The 14019-nt window shown below is 37.3% G+C and overlaps 1 protein-coding gene across 11 annotated transcripts in view; it reads right to left on the bottom strand.

Moving 5' to 3' along the window:
* LOC120536043 (endophilin-B2-like) overlaps window positions 1–5889 on the bottom strand; it is a 79504-nt gene extending 73615 nt beyond the window's left edge. For 10 of the 11 annotated variants that reach the window (XM_039764361.1, XM_039764365.1, XM_039764363.1 and 7 more), the window contains exons 1-2: window positions 5779–5889; window positions 5425–5533 (exon numbers count right to left, since the gene is read on the bottom strand). In XM_039764361.1, coding sequence (XP_039620295.1) covers window positions 5425–5487 — 63 coding nt within the window. In that variant the 5' untranslated portion in view covers window positions 5488–5533; window positions 5779–5889. Of the gene's footprint in view, window positions 1–5424; window positions 5655–5778 lie in introns of those variants that run through there. The other variant, XM_039764362.1, reaches the window with a different exon arrangement.
* Window positions 5890–14019: the final 8130 nt, after the last annotated feature.

The raw sequence follows: 14019 nt of genomic DNA, 5'->3' as shown, positions 1-14019 counted from the left end.
AAACCATTATTTACTTGGCTATAAATTTAAATTTTCCGGTCAATATGGTGCTGTAAAGTTTTCTGCATGTTTTTACAGCCTAACCAGTAGTGGGTTAAGTAATTTAAGAGGGTGCCAAGTTTAACATTTCAGTAGATGAAGGAACAAACACCACTACAAGATGCAACAAGGCTGGGGCCTCTTTAATGATCCAAATATTGGGGCACAAATCAAGTACAAATGAAGAACTTTATCACAATTTGTCTTTTAATATTACAATTCAAGACTGTGAAACGCAGAGAGCTAATATGCTCACTGTATCTTTAGTGCTGCTGGAGTAATTTCTTCTGTTGAAAGAGAGCAAACAGAAGCAGGGTCAACATACAAACTGATAGTTAAACATTGGTGGGGCACATAGTGTTAAAGTTACAATAGTACAATTGTCTCAGTTTGGTCAACCGGGTGAACACTGATAGATAAAAGGGCCTCTCTTAGAATGGGAATTGAACTAACAACCTTCTGTTTCACTGTACAAAATCCAAGACATCGATCACGAGACCATGCTGCATGTAACGTTCTTACAATGAAAATTACAAATAGCCTCACTGTTCTTGTAATATTTGAATTACATTTTTTACCAATTTTAATGGTGTCATTATAATTAACAAATTACAAAAAAAGCACCACCGACCGTATTACATCTAACTCTGATCAAATCAGATACCCCCTTTCTCTACACCATCCAGATGAAAAAAAAATAAATTTAGATAAATTACTCCCTCAAAGATAGTGAAATATCTAAAAAACTAGCACTCTTTACCATGCTAACAGAGATAAATGCCTGCCTCATAAAGTGAACTTAAACTTTCCAAGGTTTAGTATAATAAGACATGTCCACCTGAGGGAAAAAATCATTAGATAGCAGTGCAGAGTATATTAAGAAAATGAATTGCTCATTATGCAGGAATACTCCAACAGCTCTGTAAGTTGAGCCAGTAAACCATAAGGAATTATTGGGAAATCAAGGGTTTTTGAAAAATACCCAGAAGATTTCTTTCTGGTAAGCTTTAAACAAGGTACATTTCAAAACATATGGCCCAGTGAGTTAGGTGTGTTAGAGCATCTCCCTCAAGTAAGGCACTGATAAATTCTGCAGTAGACTTTGAGTGGAGTTAGATCACAAAAATTGAGGAAGGGTGTCATTTACCTAGATATGATTTTTATTCATTTTCTTAAAACCTTACTGAAAGGTCAGGTTCCCAATGCTTTCTCAGATTACAAGTTTCTAAATGTACACAGCAAAAAATGTTTTGAGGAAAGGATATATTTGTGACACAGCAACTCCAGAAATCTTACATAAAACTCTTTTCAGCAAACCAAATCTTCACCTTTCAATGTTTAAGATTATGACTGTGCATATGTTTTAATAGGAAAAGATAAGCTCATCCTGTTCATCAAATATAAAAAAAATATTTAGCTTTGTATTATAATCGGAGGAAAATGTAATTAATTGAAACAAATAAAAACACATTTAATCAATTCTTACATTAATGGAACTGCCATTGAGTACACAACATTTAAAGTACTGATAACTATAAAATATTGATATCTCTCTATTACATAAAAAAAAATCCTGGGACGAGACAAGACTTTTTCAGAGAGATCATTTGATTTCCCGCAAGACGAGACTTTGTGCCAAGAGATTTAACCATGCCCAAGGCCAGAAATAAAAGACAAAGAGTAGATGACAAAGTAGAATTTCATAAAGAGGTTCAAAAACAGTGGTGCGATACACATGCAGAGTAGGTTAGAGATAACGAAAGTACTAAAATTCAAAAGTCACAAAAAAATGATAGTAAAGACTGCATTAGCACAAACAAATGCAAATTATTACTCGGTGAAATAAAGGAACAACAAAAAGAGATCGAATATATGGACATAGGTGATATGACAGAAGTATGTAGATATTTTCAGATTTAAACTTTAAGTCGGAGACTTGTACAACATCTAATTCGTGTTGATATCAGGGAAAAGTAGTGTTTCGTCACAATGAAAAGGCCTATCCGCAAGAATTAAAAGATTTGTTGTTTGGTGAAAGTGAAATCCACATATGCGAGTGGCTGGCGCATAGCATTGGCCAGGGGGTTGGCGAGCGAAGCCCCCTAGTCTCATATGTATTTAAAAAAATAATTGTTGAAGTATAAATTGCTCTATATATCATATCATGGCTCCACAGGTCAACTATTCAATGTGGTACAGTTTTAAAGACACAGTATAAAAATAATGATAAACTGAAGGGCAGCATAATTGAATTTAGGGTAGCGCTGCCAACTTATAGTCCTCGACTGTTTTATTTCAACCTGGGATTGTCTCTTCATGTAGTTCACATTTCCTCACTACACTTTTTGGAGTTTCCTCTAGTGATTCCTGTAAACAATCTCTTAGGTTGATTAGTAAGTCTAAGGCTATGTCCACACTACTAAATTTTCATTTAAAAACACTAGCATTTTCACACTAAAATGACTGGACATACAATATCTCCATCCACTGCCGTTTCTTTTCTTGCACCTACTGCTTAAAGAATAAAATTATGAGACCCTGGACATGTGTTCAGAAAATGGAAGAGGTAATGAATGGCTTGACCACAGACCGCAATGTGTAAAAAAAGGACATGTAAGGGGAAAAAAAATAAATCAATTAAAACAAATTTTCAGGAATATGCTCAACTGTTTTGATTATATTTCTCCCAGTTTATTAGCATATTATTTATCAGATTGCTTCTTTACAAAGCATTTGGTGAGTTTATAGATGACGTGGCCATACTACAGATATTCCACATGGGCTTTAATAATAATGTTAATCTGTTAATAAAATACATTGAGCTTTTTAAAGAAGCCAAATGTTTGACACAAAGTTGTTATACTTATTAATCATGGTGCAGATGAGAAGTGATGTGTTGCATGTTGAATTTCAGTGTACTCTATACAAATGAAAATAATGACCCTATAAACTGTAGGGTTACTAGCCAATCATAATATCACAAAGACTAACATAAAAACTGTTTTCTGTATATATAATAAATATTAGCAGATACATATTGCATACACTGAGACACCAAAACATTATGACCACTGCAATATGAAGTGAGTGACATCGATTATCTTTTAACAGCAGCAGATGCCAAAGTCAAGATATATTGGACTGTAACAGAAATTAGGTACATTGTCAACACATGCCGAATGCAGAAACATATGGATGGGTGTAAAGACCCAAGTAACTTTGACATGGGACCACAGCATTCTCAAACCACCAACAACTGTGGAATGCTCAGGGTGAGGCATAGAGTGAATACCTACCAACAGTTGCCCAAGGAGAGATAAAGCACAAACTCTTGGCAGGATATTAAACAGCCAAGACTCATGCATGGAGGTCAAGACTAAGGCAAGGAGGTCAATGAAAGCTAGTCTGTCTGTTAAATACCAACAGAGGGTTACTGTGGCACAAATCTCAGAAAATTTGAATGATGGTTACTGGAGTAATGTGCCATTATAACACACAGTGCATCAAACCCTGCAGCATATGGGACTACATGGTCGCTAACCCTGACCACCGTCAATAGCGCCTGCAACGGAGCAATACAAGAAGATTTCCTGGTTTAATGAATCCCATTTTCTTCTGCATCATTTGGACAGCCGAGTAGGTGTGCATCAATTACCTGGGGAGGAGATGGGACCAGGATATAACATGGGAAGAAAACAAGCCAGTGAAGGAAGTCTGATGCTTTATGCTGGAAAACCCTGCATTCAGGCATTCAAGAGGTCGTTAATTTGATGTGTACCACCTACCTAGATATTGTTGCAGACCAGGTACACCACTTCAATCCAAATGAGTATCTGTGGGATGTATTGAAACAAGAAGTCTGATCCATGGCAGCTCCACCTCATATCTTGCAGAGTCAGACAATATGCTGCAAGTGTGTTGGTTACAGATACCACAGGGTACATTCAGGGGTCTTGAAAAGACCATGCCTTAGTGGGTCAGATCTTTTATGGTGGGTCACAGAGCCAGGAGCCGAATTCTGGCATGACCGGATTCAAGGAAGGAAAAAGCCCTGAATAGGATTAATGTCTACTGCAGGAACTCATATTATTTATAGTAATGGTACTGTCACATGTAAATAATACAGGATGCGTATTACAAATGTACTAAATGTCTACACCTGTTGATTATATATTGCATTCAAGAACATAGACAATAATGATTTGATTGATTATATTTTGCCATTGGACTCTTTGGAAAGAGGGATCCAGCAGTCAACAGTAAAAATCACACAGCCGTGTAACTCCATCACTACTTAACAGATCATTATGACCAGTACATTACTGCATAGAATGGTTACTTCAGATGATGAAGCTAAGGGTAGCACAATGCCATATCATAATCGGAATCCACTTTATTGGTCAAGTACACTGAGGTGTACTAGGACAACACAAAATATAATATGTAAAATAGAATAAAATATGAAGGAAAAATATGGCATTAAAGTTCTGAAACGCCCATTTTCTGTGTGGAAATTGCACAATCAATCTTTGCTTACCATTTTGTTTCAACATTCCAATCTAATGCTCGTAGGTCCCAGCATGCATTAGTGTGAGTGTGTATGTATGTGCATTACATGATATGGTGTGTGTGCATATGCATTCAAATCTTACGGTACAACTTCCAGGGTTGGTGTACTCCCAAGGCCTGACCCCTAATCAAGACACACTGCATCTGTTTGTGACTCGTACTGGAAAAACAGGTTTACAGAACAAATGCATGGCTGTTTGGGTGTCCTTTATGGATTTTAAACAGTGAAACGGACCAAAGACACTGAAACTTTGTAAAATTTTGTATTACACTGCTTCCGTTAATTACTGAATTAAAAAAAATAAATATGTCTGCCTTTAATAAACGACGGCAGCCGTTATGAAATACAAAAAAATATTTGCAGTAAGAAATATGAAAAGTTAACTACATAAACTATATTTCAACTACAACTGGTAAACTGACATCCGCAATATTCGAGCAGCCTGTCTCATTAGATATATTAGAGAACTGGGGATTATTTAACGCTAAGTGTTGTTATACGTAAAACCATTCTAAGGCAAGGCAAAGCAATGAATTATTGATCTACATAGCGAGTACTCCGGATCGCAATTACGACATCTTTAGGGAAGAGCTCGTTGTGTACATCAAAATAAATATAAAAAAAATACAAGCCGCGCTGTGACTGGTAATGAGACATAAGATGATTTAAGTATACAAGGCAGTAAAGCGGCATTGGAATGAAGAGTTCTACGAGGTTTCATCTAAGGTCCTTTGTGCGAGTATTTTTGTCTCGTGAAAGGCACAGCCACTTAAAGAAGACGCGTACGAAAAAAATGAAATGTAAACCTTTCTTACCTGTACAGCCCTTGTGAAGAAGACTCCGGCATCCGATGCTAATTTCTTGACATTGAAATCCATGATGTCAACGCGTGTACTTGTAACACAGACAACACATCAAAACTCCCTGTAACACCACTCGCATCAAAGGAGAGAGAGGAGAAGGAAAAAAATAAAAAAATGCAATCAGCAGAGTGGAACAGCAAATCTCCGCACAATCGGCAGTCTCGGCTATCGACTGCACATCCTGAGCTTAAAGATAAACCACAACATTTCGCAGGGATAAATAGGGTAGCGCACCTGCTCCTCCAATAGAAACACACAAAAAAGATAATGTGCGCAATCATTAAGTAAGCAACACTAGCCTCAAACCTGTAAGTGCAGCGCTTCGGGTGTCCAGCCAAGGTCCGGAGACGTCTATCAGCAAGCACAGCTGTCCCGCAATATGATCAGCTAGAATGACGAGAGCCCGTATTATGCGGGCTACGCAAACGCCCAAATCTCGCAATAGTTGACAATAATAACGGTAGGCGTGTGAGCTTTGGCTAGCCATGGCAAACACCCGCTACTTAAAATGTTTTAATCTTAAAGTTCAACTGACTTGAACAACTGCTGGACTACTAAACTGATATGCATTTCACACTTTCTTTTTATTTATGTGCATTGTTAGGCTGTGCCTATTGTCGAATTTATTTTCTGATGTGTTACTCTATATACTGGAATGATTCTTTATTTTTTATTTTGTTGCTTTAAAAACGCACTGTGATGTAGCGCACTGTGATAAACAATGATTAATACTTTAGTATAAAGTAGTGAGCTAGGACATACATTGTACAACTAATTGGTGGTAAGATGATGATCCGCACTTTATGCTAACAGAAGTGAGCGATGGAAACAAAATGTACAGATATTTGTAAGTATGGGTCAGTGAAAATACATGCTATGTCAATGAAATATAATAAATTTTATTTATATAGTACCTTTCTCATGGTCATTGTAGTTCTCAAATATTCAAAAAGACACTACAGGTCTCAGGGGTGGGGGTCGACTTGTTCTCAATCCTACTTTTTGTAAAAACTGATTGATTTGTATGTAATAATTAAATTATTAAAAATTAATTTTTAAAAAAAGACACTATAGGAACTGAAGCTCAGAAAAGGCTCAATTAATAATAAAAAAAGCACATTGGTGGATTCAATAACATTAACGTTTACGTAACAAAAGTTTATTCTTTGAAGTAACTAAATCACAAGTACACCTGCATATACAAATTTGAGTCTAATGAGTTTGATTGCCAATTACACGTGTCAGGAGATTTAACAACTGAGATAGGCTCCAGCTTCTCTCAAACTCCGCTCCAGATAAGCGGGTTTGAAAATGGATGAATGTACAGTATACTGTGTATCCGTTTACAGAACAACAAAAAGGAATTAACAGGGTTCCAAAGAAATTAAATAGTGTCAATGTATTGGCCATAAAAACTGTAAAATTATTTAAATTGCCAATGAGAATAGTTTCAAAAATAATTAAATATACCATATCCTAAATATGGACAAACTTCAGAGAATAGAAACAGTAATTGAAGGTCAATGGTAGGGATAGGCAAAAATGTTATAGGATAGTAGCTACAAATTCCACAAATGTACAGCCTCAACAAATTACCATTGAACAGAATCAGGCCCTTTGTGACCCAATCTCATAAAAAAACTATACTCCTTGATCTTCACAAAGCTGGAGTTTATGGCAGTGCTGCTATTTGAACACTACTTGTATCCAAGGCCAAGGCTATTTTACATGACCAGGAGCACCCTGTGGTGCCAACACTATTTTCCAGTGATACTCTCAAACTAAAAAATTATTATGCCCCTATAAACACTGCTAAATTAATTCAAGAGTGTCTTTATGAACACCAAGGTGAACATAAACACATTTTGTGGCCTCCCTATTCACTGCATCTAAATATTATAGCTCATTTATGGGAAGTTATGCAACACAGACTACATAGTTCATTTCCACCTTCTTCATTATTCAAAGAACTGAAGGCTTTTCTTCTTAAGAATGGTGTAATATCTCACTACGCATACTTAAGGACTTGTATGACAGCATTCCAAAAAGGAATGAAGCAGTTTTGACAGCAATGGGTGGAACCTACTTCTTATTAGTTTTTTGATAGTAATATATTCTTAGGTGTTTATATTATGTTGTCCACCTCCTGAAGTATTAATGCATTGCACACAAATCAGAAAATAAATACATTAAGCACAGAACTCTGGATTAGCACAAGAAAACAATAAGCAGGAGTAAAATCAAAAGTGCTAGAATACAACAAACAACTAACACGGCTTGTTATACAGAGTACCTCATTAAGGATCTGGATGGAGGGTTAACTTGAGAGTGGTGTACAAAATGTCATTGTAAATTAAATACCTTTCTGAACATGTTTTATTTCACATCAAGAATAAATCGAGTTAGAAAAATGAATTACTTTACGGAGGTTATTCCAAATTCTGGAAAGCAATAGAGTTCAGGGTTCTGTCATCTGTAGAGCATTTGGGAAATGACAAGATTGGCAACATAAGCTGACAATATATCTCTCTATTATAATAAAAAAAACTTGGGACGAGACAAGATTTTTTAGCCTGACACGAGACGTGACTTTTTCAGAGAGATACTTTCATGTCCTGCGACACGAGACTTTGTGCCAAGAGATTTAACCACACCCGGGGCCGGAAATAAAAAACAAAGAGTAAATGACAAAGTAGAATGTTGTAAAAAATTGAAAAACATTGGCGCAATACACATGCAGAGCAGGTTAGAGATAATGAAAGTACTAAAATTTGAAAGTCTCAAAAAAATATTAGTAAAGATAACATTAGCGCAAAGAAATGGAAATTATGACTCGTTGAAATAACCGAACAGAGAAAAGATATTGAATATATGGACAAAGGTGATATGACAGATTTAAACTTTAAGTCGGAGACTTGTAAATCATATAATTCGTGTTGCCATCAGGGAAAAGTAGCATTTTGTCCCAATGAAGAGGCCTATCCGTGAGAATTAAAAGTTTTGTTGTTAGGTGAAAGTCAAATTTACATATACTAGCGGCAGAGACGCGAAGTGGCTGGCGCATAGCGCAGGCCAGGGGGGGTTGGCAAGCAAAGCGAGCAGGGGACAAAGCCCCTTAGTTTTACAGAAAACAAAGATACGATAGTATTATCATTGAGAGTCAATGGAAAGGAGTTGTTTTTCTTAAACTGGGCTTTAATGCCACTGTTTTGTTACAGTTGAATGTTAAAAAGTTGTTCTCTATCCTGTATTTGATTTCTTAAAGGCAAGTCATGGGCCAGTAAATCCCCAGTGAACATTCACCTTTAACCCTAATATCACATGGTAAAAAATAATAAAGTGCAAATAATATGACCAAGAGGAAGCATATAAATGTAGAAAAACACAGGGCCAAAGACAAAGCTTTGAGGAACATCTTTCAAGAGTAACGCTAAGCTGGACCTGATCATACCAAGGCTGACAAACTCTATAGCAGGAGTGGCCTATTCTGATTCTGGATAGCCATAGTGGCTGCAGGTTTTTGTTCCAAACCAGTTGCCTAATTAGAAACCAATCCTCACCAATAATAAATCTTATTTAATTTCATGGCTTGTTAGTGTTCTAACTCTACCATGACTGTTAATTCTTAAATCATTTGTTTTTCTTTTCCTTTCTAATGAGATATGTATCATCTAAGTGATTTGAAGTCTAAAATGGATGAGTAATTTCCAGTTCTTCACTTTCTCTTCAGTTTCCTTCTGAGTACTTAATTAAACCAAATAGTGAATGATGAATACACACGGGTAGAAATGGAGACAAGCTGCACGTAGAACTGCTGTTTCCTTTGTCAGTTGCATCTTCTTAAAATAATGAATACAGCTGTTTAAGACTAAAATAAGCAATTAATTGTACAAAATCTTAACAAGTGAGACAACAAAAATGAACCAGAAAATGTCACTTGAGCAATAAGTGCTTCATCAGCAATTAATGATTTCTCATGATGCAATTTGGGTGGAACAAAAAACTGAAGCCGCTGTGGCCCTCCAGGACTGACGTTGCTCAGCCCTAAATTAAAGGGTCCGAGTCTTAAATAGTAAATAAATTAAATGAAGTTAATGATTATCAATAAACTAGTCACTAATTAAGAAAATAGGGTAAAAAACATGTAGCCACCATGGCTCACCTGGGGCCTCATGTATAAATGATGCATATGCCCGTTTCCACACTCACATCATGATGTATAAAAACTAAACTTGGCATAAAGCCACTCACATTTTCATACCAGGTCAATCCCTTGCGTACACAAGTTCTCCGCTCGGTTCTGCAAACTGGCAGCACCCAGCGTCAAAGCAGTGCTACTGTTCCGGTGTTGTTTCCCTTTATTTTTTAGATTCACATCCCTGACGGGGCTTTATCAAATACACTGAAATTAACAACATATTGTTTATTAGTTTAGGGCATCTGATAGTAATTAACTTGTAACCATATAATGGTGCACAGAATGGCCAAACTATTCCAAATACTATAGCTGCTTTAGCATTGTCGCTGTCAGTGCACTACTCAGAGTATTTAATTCACTGATTGTGTGGCGATTGGTTACTTGGAGAAAGAAAAGGAAGGAGAGGAATTGGGGGTTAGAATGTTTGAGGTGGACACTACTGCTGCAATAAATTATTTCATTGACGGTCGCGCATGGCGCAGCAAGCATCTTGCAGGAGGCAGGAACAATCTCTGGACAGGGCACCAGCTCATTGCTAATATTGCACCATGGTGTCCCCATGTTTAATGCATGCTTTAATTCCTATCTTTATGAAAATTATATCAAGTATACATCTTAATATTTAAATTGTTCAGACAGCTGTAATATCCTGAATGTAATGGAATCTGTGTCCTGTTGGCGGAAGAGAAAGCCCGTTTAAGAAGCACATAGTGATTCACACACATAGACTACATAGAACATATACAATACTGTACAAAGTATTTAATGTGCTACTTTAGTTACAATGGGATTTGAGAAACTAGTAAATTAAATGATTTTAAGATGAAGTTTATGACGTTTTACTTTAATGACAAAATAAACTACATGATTAAAGTAGAAATTTCGAGATTAAAGTTGACATTTGGACATTTTTTTCAGCTGTGTCCCTATTTTGTTTTTCTTTTCTCTGTACCTTAATAAGCTTCCATATGAGACTCAGATGGTGAGCTACGACTGATCTTTTCATGGCAACTTTGATATCTGAAAAACGTATTTATTTTGGGCACTTTGCGACGTTCTGAACTTCAACTTTCGAGTTTCTCCGCCACTCTGTTACTCAATCAACTTCCTTTTGTTGTTTATATCCCTGCTTAAACCAACAAATAGTATGTTTTTCCTTGCCTCTACTTGGTATTCGCTGAAATTCTTCCTTTTCCCCCGTGCTGCTGCCTTTGTCTTTTCACAGAACGCAGAACATAAAGGGCTATTTACATTGATTTGCATATTCAAAGAGGCGTAATTCAATCTAGGAGGGGCAGCAGGCGCATGCACAAGCGTTACATTTCACGTGGACCAGGATTTATGTAGTGGAAGAACGTGGAAGTTGGCATACGCACAGATTTATGCATCTGGATTTTTTTGTGCGTACGCACATTTCCACTTTTGTCCGTACACCATGTTGTAGTGTGCATTCTACGCACAGAGTTATGCATGAGGCCCCAGGACTGGAGTTGTCCTCTATAGCCTGTCAGTAAGGGAGGACTCCAATCACTGAAGAGCAGTGTCAGAGATAACCTCTCTGCATCCTGGACAGTAGAATGTTGTGATTGCATATATCAAATGAAGCCCTAAGAACTAACTAATATTCATGTATTCATTTTCTCAGAATCTGCTGTTATAATACTAGTTACTTAATAGATAAACAGTCTGATAGCAGTGTTGCATCCTGAAGATGGAGTGAAATGGTTCTATCAGTTTAGTAGAAGTTAAGTAATTAGTGAGCTGTGATGACATAACTTGCTTGTGATGTTTAGATATATACGATAAATAAGAGATATTCTAATTTTTCCAGAGACTGCTGCCATTAGTATTTACTAGGACCTGAACAGTCTTGCTGCAGTGTTGCACCCAGAAGTTGACTGGAATGATTCCACTTGGTTTTTAAAAATTAAGTAATTAGTAAATTGGGATGTCACAACATGCATCAGAACTCTAAACAGGAAGCTTATGTAAAAGAGAGGGTAAATATTGTTTAAACTGTCAGCAACTCGATTTTGTAACATTAAGATTACAGAATGTCAAATCAGCTAGTACAGAATTAACATCTAAAGATGCATGCATTGTTATTACGACAGCTAGAACTATTATATGCAGGCAGGATTTGATGAGTATGGTAGGGATAAGATTTCATTTTACAGAGCAAGACACTGATGTGTGAAGATGAAACCAGTGATTCATTGAAAAACTTTAGGAAGTTTTCACATTCAACAGTAGCAGAATCAGTAATAGAGAATAGAGAACAAAATCCGTGCTCTCTACCACTTTGCAATAATATATGTTCTTGGCTGTGATTAATGCCTCTCAATAAGCCCCCCCCTAGATTGTCGTAGAAAGCATGGGCATGAATGGTGAGGCACCTCTTTATGCCAAAGTCTTCCAAGTGTCAGCCAGCTGCTTTCCAACATTGGAGGAAGGATCCTTAAAGTGGATTTCTCTGTGTTTTAAAAGAACTACTTTATCTAAAGCTAAGCAGAGGGCCAAGGCTAAATCAAACAACAAGATTTTCTACTGTGACACAGGATGATCAGCAATAGAGGCAGAAATACTTACCTTTTTAAAGAATCTAAAGGAAATCTGACTTATACAATTAAAGACAGAAAGGGAGTGAGGGCTGGAACATACACAGCTTTATGCTCAGACAGGCCCTTAACCAGTTCTGTGAGTAACGTCAATAGACACGCAGATCTACAGATCATGTCCAATATTTGAGGATAAGAGTGGGTACTAAAATTAAAATGCTGCACCATCTCAAAACAGTAAAACAAAAATTAAAAAAAAAAAAAGAATTTGTAAGTTTACTTGTAGGAATGTCGATGTAAATATTACACCGAGATTTTTATATTATTTATTAATTAACTCATTTATAGCACTAATTAATACATACATACTGTACATTATAAATAAATCCTTTTTTCAAGATATTAAATTGCAGCAGTGAAGTGCCTATACAGCAGCATCACACTCTCTACACCAGGATGCAAATCAAGGATTCAGAGTAGGAACAAGCAGACACAGAGATAAACCACACACTACTGTACCAAGGCACCACCGTGATTTATTTATATTCACCTTTATTCTATTAGATCCACTGGAATGACCAGTGACGTGTCCACTTCTAACCATCAGTATGGGCTAGAGACCAAGTAAGACAACTGAGGAAGCTGCACCCAGGAACCGCTGTGGGATCAGATCGAGTCAGTCCTCAAGGTCTTAAGGCCTGAGCTGACCAACTATAAATACATTAATTAAGTGGCACTTTGTAGAGGGTACTGGCCATGAACAAATTAAGTACAGTTATTATAATAACAACATACACATATAAAATAAGCCAGATCAATTGGTTATTTTTACTCCATAAGTATTGGCAGGTAAAGTGTTGTCTGAATTAACAAACGCAGTTAACATTAGGACACAATTAACATTTAACCCAATGCACGTACCTGTTCCGATTGACACTTGCAATGGTTCCTCTGTATCCCTCAGGGAAGCTGCAACTTTTATATGCAGTTTTCACTTTTACATATTTCTGTTCATTCCTTCTTAGCTTTATTGCCAGAATCGCCTGCAAATGTCCACCTTGACGGCATCCAAATACAACAAGTTCAGCAGTTCAAATATCTTGGCTCACTGATCGAACAGAAGAAAGTCGCGTCCACGGCGGAGATCCACAGTCGAATAGGTCAAGCAACCACAGCATTCGCTTCTCTAAAGTGGTGCTTGTGGAAACGAACAAATATTTCCACTCCGACCAAAATCCGCCTTTTCCGGACCCTGATCCTGACGATTCTACTTTATGGATCCGAAACGTGGACGATACTCAAGGCGGACCTCAACAAACTCAAAGTTTGCCAGATGCATTGCCTCCGCCTTTGAAATGAGGACATCCGACGGAGATGTGACAACCTACCACCAATCGAGGAACAAATTCAAACACGTCGACTGCGATGGTTTGGTCATGTATGTCGAATGGATGCGAGCAGACTACCACACCAACTCCTCTGGCGTGAACGACCCACCCAGTGTCGAATCCTACGAACGGCACCGAAGAAAACATGGCTAAAACAGGTCGAAGATGTCATCAGAAATCGCAGAATAAATCTCGACGAGGTCAGAACAATTGCCAACGATCGTCATGCATGGAAGCGAGTTGTGAAGGAGATCCGAAAACCATTGGCACCCACAGCAGCGTATGAGCTTAGGAGCCGATCTAGACCCAACGCCAGCTAGGGATCAGAGAGAGAGAGAGAGCCAGAATCGCCATTTTACAGGCCATGATTTGGTGTTTCACTTAACACAACATTCACAAACTT

Source organism: Polypterus senegalus, chromosome 9 (assembly GCF_016835505.1).
Source record: "Polypterus senegalus isolate Bchr_013 chromosome 9, ASM1683550v1, whole genome shotgun sequence".
Classification (NCBI taxonomy): Eukaryota; Metazoa; Chordata; class Cladistia; order Polypteriformes; family Polypteridae; genus Polypterus; species Polypterus senegalus.
The sequence above is the reverse complement of the archived record's forward strand: the minus strand, read 5'-3'. Positions and strand labels throughout refer to the sequence as shown.